Below are 21,396 nucleotides of genomic sequence, written 5' to 3' on the forward strand. Positions count from 1 at the left end.
GCATAATTAAAATATCCATTTCTTTAATGCAAAATTAAAGAAATGGATATTTTAATCGTCATCACTGTCTTCAGAAAAAATATTTCGTAGATATTCTTTATTTATGAGTGGCCGGATGTCGTTATCACTTGAAATCTCTTCAACATCATTTGTATAATTCTCACTGGGTACTTCAGCTGGTTTTCTTATCAAAAAGTCGGTAATAAGACCTTGCTTACCACTATGCTGCAATTTTTTATTAAGTTTATAATATGGAGCTACACAACTGTCCAATTGTCTTTTGAATTTTTCCGAGCACTCTATTGAGGGATCATTATCCGTAAAACTTCCTAACTTTTGTGCCAAATTTAGTCCTTCTGCTAATTTCTTTAGACAACTCTTTAACAGACTCAGCACAATCAGAATCTTCAGTAGAACTTTCCTCACCATTTGTATTTGGTTTGCAGTCTTCTATTAATTGAACCAATTCCTCCTCATTTAAATCTGTTTCTTCATCAATTAATTCACGAATTTCATTTTCAACCATATTGGAAAATCCCTCGCCACCACAAATGTGTGCCAGGTTTGTTATATGACTTAGTTCAGCATCCACAGGAGGTACGAAATTTTGATTAAGGACGACACCAGGCCATATTTTTTTCCAGCAACCTTTCAGTGTAGAGGGTTTAAACTCCTTTACACATAGAGAAATAATTTTTACACAATTAAATATTGAAAACTCTTTCCACACTTGAGGTAGTGTCATGTTTGGATTAGATTCCATTTTTTCCAAAATTAATTTGAATGTTTGACGAATATAATACGCTTTAAATGTTGAAATTATCCCTTGATCAAGGGATTGAATAAGTGATGTTGTATTAGGTGGCAAATAAATTATTTTAATATTTGGATGGGTTACATTTTTTGAGTGCCCTGGTGCGTTATCTAAAATTAGTAAAATTTTAAATTCAATTTTTTCTTTGTGTATCTTTCTATATCAGGCACAAAACAGTTAAAAAACCAATTTTCAAATATGCTAGCTGTAAGCCATGCCTTTTTGTTGGCTCTCCAATAAACAGGGAGGGTGGACTTGTCAATCGCTTTCATAGCACGAGGATTTAAAGGTCGGTTAATTAACATTGGTTTTGCCATGTAATCACCTGACGCATTACTACAAAACAGTAAAGTAATTCTGTCTTTAGAAACTTTGAATCCAAGAGCTGTTTTTTCATTTTTCGATATATAAGTTTGTTTTGGCATTTTTTTCCAGTTTAACCCAAATTCGTCCTCATTGAATACCTGGTCTGCACTATATCCACCTTCTTTAATGATTTTTAAAAGTTCTGGGAATTTTCGGGCAGCATCTACGTGTCCTGATTCTCCTTGAAGCTGAAGATTATGCAAAGAAAATCGCTTTTTAAAATTTTCGGACCAGTCCTTACTGGCACAAAATTCATGCTGAGAGCTTTATTCTGAAAAATCTTGTTCAAGTTATTTTAAATATTGATAAATTTTGAGGGCTTTTTGTTTAATAAGGTTTCCACTCAAAGGCATTTTCTTGTGAGTGCAATCTTCAATCCAAATCATTAGAGATTTCTCCATATTTTCCATTAAAATATCGCGTACATAAGCAATGCGCTTTGCACTTATCATTGACCCAGCAATAACACTATCTTTGATTTTCTGCTCATTTTGTTTGATTGTACGGATTGTTGATTAATTTCCTTGCAACAACTCCTTGTTTTTCTCCATTTCTCAACCGATCCAAGATTTTAATTTTGAGAAAAAATGAATTTTCTTTTCAATGTTGGTTTTTTTCCTTCTTTTGCAGTTTTGGTGGCAATTACTATAAAAAAACTGATTTTTTATTTGCCAAGGGGTATTCTCTGAATAAATTCACTATTTTTAACCACTTGCACAACAATTAACTCTTTATAAGGTAAAAAATTGGCACTACATAAAAAAATATGTATGTACTTGCGTGATTCCCCTTATATAAATTCGGTTCTGGCAACTACACCCGTTATACGAGCAGACACAAATTTAACGAACATAAAGTTTGATTTTTAAGTCGCGTGGTGTGTGTGAAAATAAGCGATACAACAATTTGTAGATCGTGTTATATCGAAACCACGACTGCATCATACAAGGGTAGCCACAATTTATAAACCGCGTTGTATAGGTACCGCGTTATACGAGGGTTACCTGTACTTATATTTCAGCAAGGCTTTTGATAATGTTCTATACAAAGGATTGTTGTATAAATGTAGCACTGGAGCAAGTTACTACTATCGATAAAGGAATGGTTAAATCACAGGAGACAGAGTAGTTATAAATAGCCACTGCTCTTTATGGACTAATGTTATGGGTTACCACAGTGTTTTTGGTTGGACCTCTTACTATTTTTAATACTTATAAATGACCTTGATGTAGGTATTTCAAGTTTAATGTCTTAGTTTGCTGATGACACAAAGGTGGGCAAGATGGTATGCTACTCCAAAAATATCTAGATAAACTAGGCAGCTGAACTGAAAAATGACAAAAGAGGGTAACCAAGTACAGTCAGTCCTCGTATAACACGTGTTTACACTACACGAATTCGATCATACACGATTTATAAATAGGGGAACGATATCTTATATAACATGAACCGAATTCGCTTATGCACGATTCGCCTTTGTGTTTACAAGAAATGGCAGTCGAACGCAGAATCACCCCCACCGAATGCAACATGATAGGAATGAAGAGAAGATTCTGAAAATGTATTTATGTTTTTTATATCAGTGAAGGGGAGCACATTTCACCATAATAACGTAAAAACCAACAATTCCAGCTACCGGTATAATCGCAAATGCAATTAGATCGAGTTTACTACCAGTTTATAACAGATTCCACTAGCAGGAACACAACTGGAAATTGTTTTATGGTAGTAACCCCCAGAAATGTGCTTTAGTAAAATGTGAGGTGTTAATCTCTGCCTTTATGGTGTTGTTTATTCAGTTGCTTTGTTTATTCAGCTTTGTTTATGTGTATCAAGCGTGCCACCTCGTTTTGTAAGTTTTTTTTTTTTTTTTTTTATGAAAACCCCAAACACGAAAGGTATCAAAACCTATAGTACTTAGTACCGTGCATGGGTTGAAGGAGAAGTATGGGGGGAGGGGGATGCCGGAAACTTTGCTCTAGAGACTAAACATGGGTTTCACCACTTCAAGCCTCCAATAAGCAAAGTGGTGGTATTTCACCGGTTGATGAAAGTCATCTACCACCTATTGTGCTTTATTCTCTAAAAATGAGTAAAATAATTTTTACTTAAAAGGCGTGAAAAGGAAGCATCCTGGTGAAGACACTGAAGATTCAGAGAGAAAAAGAAAAGCAATATCGAAAATCAGAGGCGGACTGGGTCAAAAATTCTTGCCGGGGAAAATTTATAGTGGTCTCGTACTATGGTTTATGGCCAAAATCACACCGGCCTCCGGCCCACAGGGGTGTCCCCGGTAAGGCTTATGGCCAGTCCGCCTCTGTCGATAGAGAAAAAATATGAAATTGTGAAACGCTTTGAGCGAAATGAAAGACCATGTGATATTGCACGTGCTACAGACCTAAATGAGGCAACGCTGAGAATTACAAAGAATGCAGAGAAAATAAAAACAACTTTCATAGCAGGAACAACTCAAAGTGTAATTAAAATCCATTAGATTAAGACACAAAGAATTCGAAGAGATGGAACGGCTGTCATCTGTTTGGATAGAAAATCAAACAATAAACAAGTTTGCTTACGATAGAAGCAAAAGCATTAGCAATATTTTATTACGTAATAGTCGTAATAAAATGCGTAAGTATTTTATTACAATTATTTATTGTGTTTGGTAATTTTTTGGTTACAAATGTGTGTGTTCAATCTTGGGTGGTCAGCACCTAACCCCATTTTTCCCATAGGGCCTGTTGTTTATATTGCACGATTTTGCATTGCACGAGGGTTTCTAGGAACGCAACTATCGTGCTATACGAGGACTGACTGTATACAGTAAAGCACACAGAATTCTAGAATGAGGGCTTAATTTTGGTAGCATTAATCTCAGAATGCTATCCAAAAAAGTGGCCTCCGCAGCTGAGTGGTCAGGAGCCTGAATGCAGTAGTACACGCTCTTTGAGTAGACCGAGGTTCAAGCCCTTGACTGCTAAATACGGTCGATCTGCCAACCCACACTGGACCAGAGTGGTAGATTATGGTCCATTTTCATTAAACACGAATCATTGAGGAGGCTTCCATCCTGCAGTGAATTGATAATGGCTGCAGTTTACCTTTTTTTTGTTTTTTTTTAAATCCCAGAATAATATAATGTTTGGAGTAGCACCAAACTCAGGGAAAGATGATAATGAAAAAAGATTTTTTTTTTTTTTTTTTTGGCTGATGCTGCATAAGCTCATAACACTTGCTTTCTTGCATCACATGCCACTACTACTACTACCACCCCTACATCTCAGTAGGGCAGACAGGATACTAAAACAGCTTGTGGGTCTTTGTCAATATTACAGGCAGTTCCCGCTTTGAGTTTTTGCTTTACGAGTTCCCAGGTTTGAGTTTTTTTCCTCGAGTATCATGTATTCACAAAATCGAAAATATGAGCATTAATTGCAAAAAAAACGAATGTTAAATATTCATAAATACCGCATTTCAAACCAAGCTCTTAGCTATACAATATAGTGTACCCCCACTACGATATTAATCCGTTCCAGAGGCACCATTGTATCGCAAAAATATCGTAATGTGAACCCAATAACACATCGTTTTTTGGTAATTTGTACCAAGACCTCGGAAGTTGAAATTTTCGCTATATAACTAAGATTTTTATCTCTCTAAAAGCTCATTTTTGTAATGAAAATTGTAAAAGTTTTTACAATTTTCAATACAAAATTTGTAAAAGAAAATTGAAAATTGTAAAATTGTAACACCAATTCAAATCATTGAAATGCACTACACTTTCATCATTATCATATGTTCTGTTATAAGAATCATGTTCGAATGCTTTCATGATATTTTTCTGAAACATTTCTGGAGGTCATTACCAATAAAACAATAAAACCAATTTGCACTTTCCGGTTTATTGAGCTTTTCTGTAATGTAATCAATTATAAATGGGTAGTAAACTCCATCTTACTGTATTTACGAAAATATCAATAGCTGGAATTGTGTGGGTTTTTTACATTACGGTATTATGGTGAAATGTGTTTCCCCTTCACTGAAATCTTTAATCATATAAAAAACATAAATAAATTTTCAGAATTTTCTCTTCGTTCCTTTATTCCAAGATTGGTTTTCGCATCACTTTGTGCCTGAAGTAAAACAATATTGTGAAGATAAAAATATTCCTTTTCAGGTGATTCTGATTTTAGATAATGCACCTGCCACCCACCATTTCTGCAACATGACCACCCTACTGTTAAAATAAATTTTTTGCCACCAAATGCGACACCACTTTTTCAGCCAATGGACCAGAGCATTATTTAAACGTTTAAAGTGCACTATCTTCGGGAGACATTTGACATGTTAATTAATGCAAGAGGAGGGAGGTCCAACTGTTAAAGAATTTTGAAAAGAATTCTATATTTTAGATGCAATTAAAACAATAGAACGAACCTGGAACAAAATTACAGAGAACTTGAAGGGTGTTTGGAATAACCTGTGTACTCAATTTATTGATAATTTAAGGATTTCAAGAACCAGCAGAGATCGTACAAAATGAAACAGAAGCAGATTGCTAACCAATTGCAGCTTGATGTTTCTTCAACTGATGTCACTGATCTGTTTCAAGCACACAATGGAGAGCTCACAAATGAAGACCTCTTTGAAATAGCAAAATGTGAAGAAGCTGAGGAAGAAGAAGATTTAACAGCTGAAACTCCTGGTCGTTCCTTCACTCCCGAGGAGCTAGATGAAGCTTTTCAACACATAGAAAAAGCAATTGAGATTTTAGAGTCACAAGATTCAAATTTGGAGCATACTAGGAAAGTTGCTAGAGATTTAAAAAATGCTTATACATGCTATCGTGAAATTTATAAAGAAAAGAGAAGAATATCTTGGAAACAAATGCCTGAACGTATTTCTAAAGAAGACGACTCCTTGTGCCTCCAACAGACCAACAACGAGTGCCGAGACAACAATGAGTGATCAATGAGTGTGCATTTAGTCGATGATGATGAAGAATAAACATTCTTTAACGTTTGTAAGTCCTAAATAATTTCTTTATTATTATAATTTGCTTGATTTTACAAGCTATGTTTCTATTTCTTTGGATAAATCAATCATTGTTTAAGCATAAACTAATTAGCTAATTAATTTTATTGTTGAGAACATAACCCGTGATTTTAACATTACGTCTATGGGAAAACAATTCCCGCTTTACGAGCACGCGCTAGGAATGAATTAACTCGTAAAGTCGGGAACTACCTGTATACAGGAAATTTGCTATCAGGTACAAAGGGATGATTGCCACTCAACATTGTATAAAGCAATGGTCAGGTCACATTGGAAAATGCATATATATAGGTTTAGAAACCTCATTTTAGATATATGTAAATCTATTGGAAAGGGTGCAGAGAAGCACAATAATGATTAGGTAGGGCATAGGCCTGATGTAATCGAGTGGTCGGGAACCCGAGTTCAGTAGCACATGCTCTTTTGAGTGGGCCGGGTTCAAGCCTGTAACTGCTAAATATATTAACATTTGTATTGATTGATTTATTGTAAACTCCACTGACTTGGTGGTTGTGCCAGTGTATAAACAAGAACTTTTTTTTTTTTTTTAAATAGGTATTCTTAACAAGAAAGATTGGGGTCATCAATAAATACAGTGTCTGGAAACTAAACATCTGCATGGTGACCTAGCCGGAAGTGTTCATGGCTTTAAAAGGGTTAAGTAAACTAAATGGTAGCATTTTTAACATTTCTAAGGCAACACACAAAGGAAACAAGGCTTTAAAAAGGATAAGTAAACCAAATTGCAATAGCATCTTTTCTCTTCTTCGGACAACACACAAGGGAACATAAAGGGACCCTACTAGAACAGTGTTTCTCAACCTTTTAGTTGCTGTGGCACACTTTTAAAGATGCTAAAATTTTGTGGCACACTACAATCACTACTATATTCATAAACAGGAAGCTATTTCTGTTGGATTTACTTAATAATACATTTATTGTTTGTGTAGTATAGGTGAACAAATATAGTACTAGGCATCAAAATGTGACATCACGTTAACTGCACTCAGATCCATGCAGCATAAATAAATGAATTTTTTGTTTTAATTAATTTTTATTATAAAACTTAGATTTATTAATTTGCATTTTCTGCAACACTCTTGAAGCATACTCACATGGCACACAGGTTGAGAAACACTGTACAGTCAGTCCTCATATAACACGTGTTTACACTACACGAATTCGATCATACACGATTTATAAATAGGGGAATGATATCTTATTTAACACGAACTGAATTCGCTTATGCACGATTCGCCTTTGTGTTTACAAGAAATGGCAGTCGAACGCAGAATCACCCCAACCGAACACAACACGATAGGAAAGAAGAGAAGATTCTGAAAATGTATTTGTTTTTTATGTCAGTGAAGGGGAAACACATTTCCCCATAATAATAAAAACCAACACAATTCCAGCATCGGTATAATCGCAAATGCAATTAGATCGAGTTTACTACCAGTTTATAACAGATTCCATTAGCAGAAACGCAACTGGAAATTGTTTTTATTGTTTTATGGTAGTAACCCCTAGAAATGTGCTTTAGTAAAATGTGAGGTGTTAATAGTGTATATCTGTCTTTACGGTGTTGTTTATTCAGTTGCTACACGCGTGCAGCTTTGTTTATGTGTATCAAGCGTGCCTCATCATCTAGTAATTGTGCTTTATTCCCTAAAAATGAGTAAAATACTTAAAAGGTGTGAAAAGGAAGCGTCCTGGTGAAGACACTGCAGATTCAGAGAAAAAGAAAAAAAGCAATATCGATAAACAGAGGCGGACTGGGTCAAAAATTCTTACCTGGGAAAATTTGTAGTGGCCTCATACTATGGTTTATGGCCAAAATCACACTGGCCTCCGGCCCACCGGGGTTTCCCCTGGTAAGGCTTATGGCCAGTCCGCCTCTGTCGATATAGAAAAAATATGAAATTGTGAAACGCTTTGAGCAAAAGGAAAGACCATGCGATATTGCATGTGCTACAGACCTAAATGAGACAACGCCGAGAATTACAAAGAATGCAGAGAAAATAAAAACAACTTTCATAGCAGTAACAACTCAAAGTGTAATTAAAATCCATTAGATAAAGACACAAAGAATTGGAAGAGATGGAACGCCTGTCATCCGTTTGGATAGAAAATCAAACAGAAAACAAGTTTGCTTACGATAGAAGCAAAAGCATTAGCAATATTTTATTACGTAATAGTCGTAATAAAATACGTAAGTATTTTTTTACGATTATTTATTGTGTTTGGTAATGTTTTGGTTAAAAATATCTGTTCAATCTTGGGTGGTCGGCACCTAACCCCATCTTTCCCATAGGGCCTGTTGTTTATATTGCACGAGAGTTTCTAGGAACACAACTATCGTGCTATACGAGGACTGACTGTACTAGAAAATACAATGTGGTATATATTCTATATCAGTTGGTGCACTGCAGCAAATGTAAGGCCATTTTTTGAAAACTCTGATGTGTTTGAAAAAAAAATATAAAAATAAAAAAAAAAATGGTCTTTGGTAATTACATGATGAAACTGAGAAGGAACCCTTAATAAGTTGATTTCAGGACAGCTAAAAAACAAGTAAATGTGTATAGGACCAATCAACCATCAGAAAAACATTTCACAAAATGGATTACTGTGCTACTTATAAGCTGAAGCTCTCTCCCAGCCATGCACAATACTACCTATCTTAATGTGGAGAATGGATGCATCTGGGTGTGACATATGCCCAAAAATTTGTTTCACCAAGACTATTTGCACTAACAGAATTCAGTGGCAGTGGTATTATGGCATGGGCCTGTTTTACATGGTTTGAATTTGGTATACTGGTTGTCATCAGTGAAATCATAAATACAGTCATCTATTGTGATATTCTGAACAATTCTGCTTTGCCTATATTTTGGCATTCTTGGGAGATTGGCTAAACTGATATCTGGGCCACAAAGCACAGTCAGTACATCAGAGGTTTCAGAAGATAGCTGGTATGGGCTTGGCACACTCATGGTCCTGAGCTGGATATCACGATTCTTCTCTTTCTTGGTGATTCCCCTCTACTTTTGACATTCTCTCTCTCTCTCTCTCTCTCTCTCTCAGGATAACTCGGGAACTTTTTTTTTTTTTTTCTGCTGCAGCATAAGCCTCAGGCTTCCTTTCAACATGTGGCTATTAAGAATAATATGCCATTCGAGCCCAGAGCCAAGATTTGAATCCAACTCAACACTTTAGGATATTTTGGAACAATAATCGAGAGCCAGAACAAGACATTCTAATTCAAGCAGATAATTACATGCAGCCTTATAGAAGAGGTAGAGAAAGATTCCAGACTACACAAAAAAAAAAAAAAGATTATTAATGTCATTACAGCTCAAAGTGGAGGGTAGTTACACTTAAGTTTTTTTTACAATTTTTTTTAAGCCAGATGTTTTTCCATTTAATGTCTTCCAGTACATATCGAAGGGCAATATACAACATGGACAAGTAATTGTAAAAACATAGGAAAATGCCATAATTTGTCAACATCTTCCATTTCTAAAGTTGTTTTTTGTGGTGCAGTTGCACCACAAATTCTGCACCACAAAAAACAACTTGAGAAATGGAATTAAGATGGCAGTCTAATAATAGTAATATAGATAAAACCATTTCTGATATTAATTTACTGTGCAAAATGTATTTTAAAATCTCTGTATAAATGAATAAAGCAGCAGTTTGTCTACTATTCTTACTTGCTTTTCTGCCCATATTCTCTTAGTTTATCAACAAAAAGTTTCTGGATTGGATCTGTTAATGCTACCTTCTGCAGAACAACACTTGTGCCACCAAAATTTCTGGATAGACCCTTATATAAGCTGTTTTTTATTATCATTAGATGAGGAGTGATTCTTTCTACAAACATTTTATCTAAAAACAGAAACACAAAAATTATATTTACACAAATTAATGCATACAAATTGGAAATTTTTGTGTAGATAATGTAATTAGATATAAATAATATTATAAGTGGAATAAAATCATACTTTTAAGGCACTATGAACAGAGGATTTTTAAATCTATTTGAATGCTCAAAAATCAGTAGTGAGACATTTTAAAAACAACAAGCAAGTAATTTTCAGTTGTGAATTTTTAATCCTTTAGTTATACTAGATTCACTAGCTTTCACTGGGATTCTAGCAAAAAGAATGTATTAATCAGCCACATGTAAGTTTTCAAAATTGAAATATACAAAAGCTGCTCTATCAAGGTACATGCTTGACTTATTATAATAAAGCAAAAAACTAATCAAAATATATTTAAATAAATAACAAACTGCCAAACATGGGCTACATAAAATAATTATGGTTTTGTGTACAGGTAACCCTTGTATAACACAGTAGTTAGGTTCCTATAAAATATCATGTTGTGCAAAACTGTGTTATACAGGACTAAGAAAAAGTACAAAACGGGGATTACGTTCCAAAAACTAAAAAAATACACCATTCTAGATTTCGTGTATCTTCTACTGTCTTTAAAAAATCAGTAATCTAGATTTGTTTGCTTTTGCTTGATAAATCTTTATGAATTTCATTGTATGGAACTAAGCATTTTTTGAAGCTCCCTTTTGAACTTTTGGCTTCTTTCATTCAAGAATCTACATTCAAAAAAAAAGATTCTAATTGCTTGGCTAACTGTATGCCTTCCCGTTTTAGTGTAAAATTTGGAAGTTTAGAATTTATCTCCACTATCATCCTCTGAATTTATTTGGTTTTACCTCCGATGCCATTTCCAACAAATCTGCTTTGTCAGTCTCTTTTTCTACCAATAATTCTTGAACTTCTTCAGTAATCATATCTTTTAAAATTTTTTTTGTAGCATAGGTGATTAAGGCCATGTTACTCTGTGTATACTGTCTATTAATTGTACGTGTCCTGAGGCTGATTTTCTGTTTTGCTGAATGAAAAACCCCAAGATTCCAGGAGAAAAAACCATGCCACCCTCGCCTGAGCCCGATTAACTCAGCCACATTATGAAAAATACCCATAAAAATTCCTCCCATCATCGCCATGATTCAAACTCAGGTCTTTTCCACCCGGTGTGGGGAGGAGGGCGATTCTATTGCTGTGTTGCGTGCAACACAGCGGCAACCCCCAAGGCAGAATGCGCTGGTCCCAAAGGAACTAGTAGTTGTTGGTGACTCTATTGTCAGGGAAACGGGGAACATGCTTTGTAAAAAGGATAGGTGAACAGGACCAGGGTATGTCTGCCAGGGGCAAAGGTTGATGACGTAGAGCAGATATCATCTTTTAAGGGCACAAAAGGTGATATAGTTGTACACGTTGGCACTAATGATATCAAGAGTAGGAGACCGGCAGAATTGCTTAACAAGTACGGGTCACTGTTGAAAAAAAGCCGTGAAATAGGGTTGAATTTGAAAGTGTCTGCAATTCTGCCCAGACACGATAGGAGGGAGTATATGATGAGAGCCTTGTCAATCAATTCGGCCCTGGAAAGATTGTGCAAGGCTCAAGGGGTAGAATTTTTTTTTTCAGCCTGGACTGTACTTGTTAACAGGAGAGATTGCTGCTACAGGGATGGGATACACTTAAATAGAAAGGGTGCAAGAATATTTGCTGATGCTATCGAGGCAGTGTTAGGTGGGTCGGAAAACTGCTAGCTTGGGGGGAGACAAAGACGAATAGATTAACAGTAGCCACTGGCAGAGGTGAAAGAGATTCTTGCATTGCTTCTAATGGAATGAGCAGAAGCCTGAAAAACAAGATGCAGGATATTTCAGAGACTGCCGGGAGTCATTGCGGTACAAGTAAACACATGGGTTGTGTTAGGGTAGCTAAGAATAGAAATAGGTGCATGTATACTTGCGTGTACACCAATGCTAGGAGTTTAGTAAATAAATTTGATGAATTTGACGTATTGCTCAAAACATCAAAGGCAGATATTGTTGGGATATCAGAGACGTGGTGTCACACAGATATAAGGAATGCAGAACTGGAATTTGGGGAGTACGTCTACAGAAAGGATAGACTGGATAGGAAGGGAGGAGGGGTTATGCTATTAGTTAAGAAATACATAAAATCCAAGGAAGTGAAGCCAGTGGACATCGCTGGACAGTGCAGTGTCGAGTCAGTGTGGTGTGACATAAGCATTGGGAGATCAAAACTGAGAGTAGGAGTGTGCTATAGGCCTAATGACTCTGATGAGTATAATAAGAAACTGTACAGGGAAATAGAGTGGGCCAGTAAATCAGAGAGTCTTATAATGGAAGATTTTAATTTCCCAGATATTGACTGGAATTTGGGGGCTGGTCACTCACACACTAGCAAGGCTTTTGTGGATTTATTGGATGATTGTTTTCTACATCAGCATGTTCGGGAGGCAACTAGAGGGAGGAATACTCTTGATTTGATTATCAGCAGTGATTCTTCATGCATTAAGAATCTGCAGATAAATGAACCACTAGGTGGCAGTGATCACAGTGTGCTGAAGTGGGATTTACTCAAAGAGGTAACTACCATTAGGGGTAAAGGGAAGGGTTATTGCTTTCGTAAAGGCGACTACGATGGACTGAGACAGTATTTAAATTCTATACAGTGGGACCAACTGATGATGTTACCAACAGCAAATGCAAAATGGGAAGCATTATAAGAACTTATCTTGGAAGTTACTAGGCTTTACATACCAACTAAGAAATACTGTTCAAGGTTTAGGCCTAAATGGATGTCAGATGAACTGATGAGGCATATGGCAAAGAAGAAACATGCATGGGATACATACAAATTAACACATGACACAGAAGCCTATGATAGATACAAGTTGATCTGTAACCAAGTTACAAAGGAGGTTAGGCAGGCGAAGGCAGATTATGAGAAATCTTTGGCAAGGGATGCAAAGAAAAACAGCAAAGAGTTCTTTACTTATGTAAACTCTAGAAGGAAGGGGATGAATCAGATTGGTCCACTTGATATCGATGGGTCAACTGTTGATGATCCTGCTCAGGAAGCTAACAAACTAAATGAATATTTTGCATCGACATTCACACATGAGGAGTTATTTAGCGAGGGGAAAGCCAGAGGTGTATTCAACTCTAGCAGTAAGCTAGAGAATCTTGTAATAACTGAGAGTAAAGTGGAGGAGAAATTGTTGAAGATAAACACAAGAAAGGCACCCGGGGTGGATGGGATCTATCCAGTTATATTAAAGGAGGCAGCAAAGGAAGTAAGCAAACCCTTAGCCATAATTATGAGAGCTTTCATGGACTCAGGGGAGGTACCCACAGACTGGAGATGTGCAAATGTGACCCCAATTCACAAAGGAGGATCAAAGGCTGACACAAGTAATTATAGACCTGTGAGTTTAACTTCTGTTCCAGGAAAATTAATGGAGGCACTAGTTAAAGAAGCACTGCAGGATCATTTAGACAAGACTTCAGTTATAGCTCGGACACAGCATGGTTTTGTTAAGGGGAAGTCTTGCCTGACCAATTTGATTGGATACAATGATGCAATCACAAAGGAACTGGATGCGGGGAATAATTTGATATTATATACTTGGATCTTAGAAAGGCTTTTGATACTGTTGCACATGGAAGACTGCTGCACAAATTGGAGCAGTGTGACATTGGAGGCAAATTGCTGCTGTGGATAAAGGGGTGGCTGAGGGGGAGAAGACAGAGTGGTAATCAATGGACACTGCTCGTCGTGGACTAATGTTATTAGTGGAGTCCCTCAGGGCTCAGTGTTCGTTCCATTATTGTTTTCTGTATTCATAAATGATATTGATGATGGTATATCAAGCTTAATGTCGAAGTTCGCAGACGATACAAAGGTAGGCAGGGTTGTCAAGGACACTACTGACACTATGCTGCTGCAACAGGATCTGGAAAGGTTGAGCAGATGGGCTGACAGGTGGCAAATGAAGTTTAACATTGACAAATGTAAAGTACTACACATGGGAAACAGCAACCCCAGAGCAACGTATCAACTCTGTGGTACTACACTGACAGTGGTAGAGAATGAAAGGGACCTGGGCGTGGTTGTGCAGGCAGATATGAAGTTCTCTGAGCAGTGCAGACGGGCTGCAAGAGTAGCTCATGGTGTATTGTCAATGATATATAGGAATTTTTCTAGCAGGGATAAGGAGGTGATTATTCCCTTGTATAAGGCAATGGTCAGGCCACACAGAGTACTGTATACAGGTCTGGAGGCCTCATTTCAAGAAGGATGTAGAGCTGCTGGAACGAGTACAGAGAAGGGCAACAAGATTAGTGAATGGAACAAAGGGATGCTCTTATGAAGAAAGGCTTATGTTTTGCAAATTACAGTGTCTGGAGACTAGGCACCAGCGAGGTGATCTGATAGAGGTGTATAAAGCCTTGAATGGTTTGAGCATGCTCAATGCTGATGGGATTTTTCCTCTCGCTCAGAATAATCACCTGAGAGGGCATAAATTCAAATTGAGGAAAGACAGATGTAGGATAGACGTGCGGAAATTTGCCTTTAGCCAGCGGGTGGTTGGTTGGTGGAACAGACTTCCATCCCTTGTCGTGGAAGTTGATAGCCTAAATAAGTTTAAGGCTCAGCTGGACAGTTATTTCGAACGAACAGAGGGGTGAAATGGAAGTGGTTATTTTTTATTTATTTATTTATTTTTTTTTTTTTTTTGGCTGATACTGCATAAGCTTGCTTTCTTGCATCAAATGCCTCTACTAATGCTATCAACTGTGCTATCCACAATGGCTTCAGTAGTCATATCATCAAAACCTTCCCCTCCTACCGATGTAGCAAGTTCTACTATCGCACAGATTCCCTTTTCTGCCAGTTTGGCTATATTTTCTGAATGAACTGACTCTGGCCGTACATTTTTCCACATGCATTTAATATTGACGCTTTTACTTCTTTCAGCAATAAAGCTATGATTCTGATACGGTTCACAATTGAGAAATGTTTCCATGTCTCCATTACTTCAATAGATTCGGAATAAATTTTTTCCTAAATCCATTGGAACGATTTTCTGCTGTAAAGATGGATATAATGCCTTGATCTAATGGCTGAATGAAAGAAGTTGTATTAACCTAGTACAACTGTGAATGGAACAAAGTTGGTAGGGTCAAAACTTCAACGTTTGGATGACTTAAATCTTTTGGATGGCCTGGTGTGCTATCCAATAATAATAAAACTTTGAAATCTAAATTTTTCCATAAGTTCAAAGCACAGAACATAACACGGGGATTTCCGAACAAAATAAAATAGAGGGATTTCTCAATATTTTTTTTTGACTAGCACGTCAACAGCAGGAATTCCCCCCCCCCACAAAAGCTCAAAAATACCAAGTTGTGTGGGGTTTACCGAAATTTTCTAACCATGTTATATAAGTACCATGTTGTAGTAGTAGTAGCATGTGATGCAAGAAAGCATGTGTATGAGCTTATGCAGCATCAGCCAAAAAAAAAAAAAAAAAAACACACCATTCCCCTCCAAATGCTTGTCCAGTTCCTCCTTAAATTTATTCAACCTATCAACTTCCACAACGACAGATGGAAGTTTGTTCCAGCAATTAACCACCTGCTGGCTAAAGGCAAATTTCTGCACATCTCCTTTCTTAATTTGAATTTATGCCCCCTTAGGTTAGTAATCTGAACAAGTGGAAGAATCCCATCAGAATTCAGCGTGCTCAACACATTCAAGGCCTTATACACCTCAATCAGATCACCACGCAGGTGCCCAGTCTCCAGCCGCTGCAATTTGCAGAACTTAAGCCTCTCTTAGTAAGAGGATCCCTTCATTTCCCTCACCAATCTTGTTGCCCTTCTCTGTACATGCTCAAGCAAATCTACATCCTTCCTAAAATGAGGCCTCCAGACCTGTACGCAGTCTTGACCATTGCCTTATACAGAGGGACAATCACCTCCTTTTCCCTGCTAGCAAAATTCCTATATATCATTGACAAAACCCCATGACCTGCCCTGGCAGCCTGTCTGCATTGCTCAGAAAACTTCATATCTGACTGCACAATTACTCCCAGGTCTTTTTCATTTTCTACCACCTTAAGTGTAAAACCACACAGTTGGTACATTTCTCTGGGGTTACCTCTACCCATATACAGTACTTTGCATTTGTCAAGGTTGCCACTTCTTAGCCCATCTGCCCAAATTATCTAGATCCTGTTGCAGTAGCACACTGCCATTACTGTCATTAACAACCCTGCCAACCTTTGTATCATCTGCAAACTTCGACATTAAGCTTGATATATACCTTCATCAATATCATTGATAAAAAAAAAAAACAACAGTGGACCCAACACCGAACCCTGTGGGACTCCACTAATAACATTAGTCCACGAAGAGCAGCACCCATTGATTACCACCCTCTGTCTTCTCCCACTTAACCATCCTTTTATCCATTGTAGCAACTTACCCTTAATACCATTCTGCTCCAATTTATACAATAGTCTTCCATGCACAACAGTGTCAAAAGCTTTCCTGAAATCCAAATATATGATATCAAAATTATTTTTTGCATCCAGTTCCTTTGTAACCACATCATAATATCCTATCAAATTTGTCAGACAAAAACTTTCCCTTAACAAACCCATGCCGTGTCTGAATTATTGCTGCAATCTTGTCTAGATGATCCTGCAATGCATTTTTAACCAGTGACTCCATTATTTTACCCGGAACAGAAGTTAAACTAACTGGTCTGTAATTACTCGTGTCACCCTTTGATCCCCCCTTTGTGAATTGGGGATACATTTGCACATCTCCAGTCCGTGGGAACCTCCCCCGAGTCCAAGGATGCTCTCATAATTATGGCTAAGGGTTTGCTTAGTTGCTTTGCCGCCTCCTTTAATATAACTGGATAGATCCCATCCACCCCATGTGCTTTTCTTATGTTTAACTTCAACAATTTCTCCTCCACTTTGCTCTCAATTATTACAAAATCATTAAGTATCCTGCTACAATTTGATAACCTTCCGCCATTTTCAAACCTTAATAATTCCTCATGTGCGACTGTAGTTGCAAAATAATCATTCAGTTTGTTTGCTATCTGAGCAGTATCATCAACAGTCAAACCATCGATGTTAAGTGGACCAATCAGATTCATCCCCTTCCTTTTAAAGTTTATATAAGTAAAGAAATCCTTGCTGTTTTTCTTAGCATCTTTCGCCAAGGATTTCTCGTAATCTGCCTTCGCCTCCTTTGCGACCTGATTACAGACTAGCTTATATCTGCCATAGGCTTCTGAGTCGCTTGATAATTTATATGCATCCCATGCATTTTTCTTCTCTGTTACGAGTCTCATTAGTTCATTAGATAACCATTTAGGCCTAAACCTTGAACAATATTTCTTAATAGGTATGAAACTTTTAGTAACATCCACAATTAATTCCTTGAATGCTTCCCACTTAGAATTTACTGTTGGTGACATCGTCAGTTGATCCCACTGTACAGAATTTAAAAACTTTCTGAGACCACTGTACTCACCTTTATGGAAGCAAAAACCTTTTCCTTTACCCCTGATGGTAATTAATTGTGTAAGGATTGCCACAATTTATCAATCGTGTTAGAGCAAAACAGCGTTGTAGAAGTACCAGGTTATACAGGGGTTGCCTGAATTTATTTTGCAAATTGTCTAATTCTTAATGGGAATACTTTGGGGTTTGGTTGTTTAAGAGTAGCCAATGGGCAATTATATCTATGGGGAATCAGTGCAGTCAAATCCCATAAAAATTTTATTGTAATGAAAATATTTCCAGGTGGGATGATTTTCCATATTAATAGTGCTTTGTAAGTCTTATTGGAATAAAACAATTCTGCCAAAAAATTCACTACAACAAAATATTTTCAAAGTTCATCCATGTACTGGTTTACAAAGAAAAACCATATTAAAAATTATGAATAGTCATAGCAGGAATGCATAAACCTTGGTCTCTCCAGCAATGCTAGAAATTTATTATTTGGACACTGTTGGGTAAACCTCACAATATAAAAAGGGCTAAGTTAAGAAATAAATACCAACATTTACTTGAAATTAATATGGTAATTCTGAAAGATGTGGCAAAAGTATTCAGTATTATATACTTCACATTTTCCACAATGTTGAATTATCATGCAAAAGTTCAATACTTTACTTCTCCCTACTTGCAGGATGCAATGATACAGTATATCAGTGTCTTTTCACTAAAAAAAAAATAAAATAAAAATGGGAGAAAACATAAGAAAAGCAGATATACAGGACTATAATAAAATTATTCCAACAATGTCTGCATTTGATGCCTTGAACAGCACTTCAAATTCATCCAATTTATTTACTATGCTCCTAGCATTTGGTGTACATGCAAGTATACATGCAACTGCTCTTAGTTACCCTAACACAACCCGTATTTACTTGTTCCATGATGATTACCAGCAGTCTGTGAAATCCCTGGCACCTTGCTTTCCAGGCTGCAATTCATTCCAATAGAATTTAATCCTAAGAAAAACTGCAGACACTTTCAAATTTAATCCTACTGCTAAATGATCATTGCCACCTCAGCTAAAGTTAAAGCTAACCTGCTAGCATCATACTTTTCTTCTAACTTGTATATTGATGATCTTGGTAAATCACCTCCTACCATTCCTAGTACACTCCATTCAATGTCTCTTGTGGTCTTCCTTCAAAAGGATGTCAGAAGAATACTGAACATTCTTGAAGCCAAGCAAGTGCCAGGTCCTGCTAGCATTTCAAGTTAAATGATTCAGCTGGCATCAGCATTGATGAAAATGAACAGGAAAATGTGGTTATATTAGTCTGATATGTGGTTCTCTCAAAAGTATATTATGGTAGACGGCAAGTGGGACCCTTTTAATCATATACATGTGGACATATGTTTTTGTAAGGGGTGGCTACTAGAACGTCAGTTCAACTCCATCTCATATCTCTGTGAAGAACAGTACCACTGTAAAAGAGCAGGAAATGTGAAAAGTATGTTTGTGTAACTAGTATGCATGTTCTATTATTATGTTAGACAAGATAGGAGGGAGTATATGATGAGAGCATTGTTGATCAATTCGGCTTTGGAGAGATTGTGCAAGACTCAAGGGGTAGAATTTTTTTCAGCCTGGTCTGTGCTTGTTGACAAGGAGAGACTGCTTCTACAGGAATGGGGTATACTTAAATAGAAAGGGTGCAAGAATATTTGCTGATGCTATCGAGGCAGTGTTAGGTGGATCGGAAAACTGCTAGCTTAGGGGAATACACAGACTAAAAGGTTAACAGTGGCCGCAGACAGAGGCAAAAGTGATTCTTGCACTGCTTCTATTAGAATGAACAGCAGCCCGGAAAGCAAGGCAATGGAGATTTCCAGGACTGCTGGGAGTTATACTGGAACAAATAAATACATGAGCTGGGTTAGGGTAACTAAGAGTAGAAACAGGTGCATCTATGCAGGTAATCGTCGACTTACGACCTATGCGCTTTATGACCAATCGACTTACGACTGCTACTGCATCTTGCACTGTGTTTCAGTCTGAACTGAGCATACATACAAGATTGCTGCTAGGAAGAATGCTATACGCACGTCAACCCTCTCTTAATGCAGTGCTCTCAGATTTTTCTACTACACTCACACGTCCTATCCGTGTGGTCCCCGAAGCCTAATGGGAATGGTTGTGTGTGTAGCGTCAGCCCACTGCCCAGTAACGTGTGTTTGGCTCGAATAAGCTAGTCTTAATCCGTTTAGTCAGCTTTGCCATCACAATCCAACAAAACATCTTACCGATGTATGTATGTCGTGATTAATGCGTCTCGATCTCTGTTTGCATACATTACGTTCACTATTTTTGGTTCAGTTATATTTGTGTTACAATTAACATTTTTTTAAAACCCCTAAACATGTTAACCAAGAGGAAAGTGCCTTTGTCTACTCCTAGACCTGTCAAGAAAGAAAGGCCACTGATTTAGACACAAAACTGAAAGTGATCAAGCAGCATGAAGAAGGAAAGAAGGTGAACACGATCACACGTGATTTTAAGTTATCTTATTCTACAGTTTTGACAATTTTGAAAGACAAAGAAAGGATTCGTGAAGACGTTAAAAGTTCGGCACCCATGCGAGCAACAGTGATAACGAAACAACATACAGGGCCCATCCATGAAATGGAAAAATTGTTTCTTTGGATGGAAGATCAAATACAGAAGCGAACACCCTTAAGCCTTCTTACAGTGCAGTCGAAGGCTAGAAGTCTCTTTCAGACGCTGAAGAAACGTGCCGGAAAAGATTACACTCAGACATTTATAGCAAGTACAGGATGGTTCAAAAAGTAGATTCAACCTTCATAGGGTTCGAGTCACTGGAGAATCAGCAAGTGCCGATGTGGAAGGAGCTCAAGAGTTTGTTAAAAGTCTGGATGAAATAATTACGGAAGAAGGGTATCAACCAGAGCAGCTTTTCAACATGGATGAGACTGGATTGTTGTGGAAAAGGATGCCAGAACGCACTTACAATCACCAAGAAGTCAAAAGCATGCCTGGTTTTAAGGCACTTAAAGATAGGCTGACTTTGCTCCTTGGCGGAAACATCGCAGGTTTTAAACTGAAGCCTTTTTTTTAATTTATCATTCTGAAAATCCCCGTGCATTCAAGAATGTAAACAAGCACACTCTGCCTGTATACTTCCGTTCAAACTGAAAAGCCTGAACGACTCACATTGTTTGAAGACTGGTTTCTAAATTGTTTTGTACCTCAAGTTCGTGAATATTGCTTCGAGAAAGAAATTCCTTTCAAAATTGTATTAATCTTAGATGATGCACCTGGCCATCCACCTCACCTAGACCACCTCCATCCAGATGTAAAAGTTGTTTATTTGCCGCCAAATACAACTCCACTCATTCAGCCTATGGACCAAGGGGCGATTTCCACATTTAAGGCGCACTATCTTCGAACCACTTTCGCCCAAGCTATAGCTGCAACAGACGCCGACCAAGAACTATCTTTGTGAGAGTTTTGGAAACAGTACGATATTTATAAATGCATCAAAAATATTGCGGCCGCATGGGAGGCTGTGACAAAGAAATGCATGAATGGAATCTGGAAAAACTGTCCAGCGTTTTGTTAATATTATTGATGAATTTGATAGTGAACATGAACTTGAAATGGTTACGGAAAATATTGTAACACTGACAAATGAACTTTCTTTAAAGAT

General features: G+C 37.3%; 1 protein-coding gene across 2 annotated transcripts in view; it reads right to left on the reverse strand.

Annotated features, from left to right (window-relative positions):
• Nucleotides 1-21,396, reverse strand: part of ATPsynCF6 (ATP synthase, coupling factor 6) — a 49,650-nt gene that overhangs the window by 23,249 nt on the left and 5,005 nt on the right. For both annotated transcript variants that reach the window (XM_090381434.1, XM_090381436.1), the window contains exon 2: nucleotides 9,952-10,126. In XM_090381434.1, the coding sequence (XP_090237560.1) occupies nucleotides 9,952-10,126 (175 nt within the window). The remainder of the gene's footprint in view (nucleotides 1-9,951; nucleotides 10,127-21,396) is intronic.

The sequence above is a fragment of the Mastigoproctus giganteus genome, chromosome 9 (genome assembly GCF_048544385.1).
Source record: "Mastigoproctus giganteus isolate SK-2022 chromosome 9, ASM4854438v1, whole genome shotgun sequence".
In the NCBI taxonomy this organism is placed as follows: Eukaryota; Metazoa; Arthropoda; class Arachnida; order Uropygi; family Thelyphonidae; genus Mastigoproctus; species Mastigoproctus giganteus.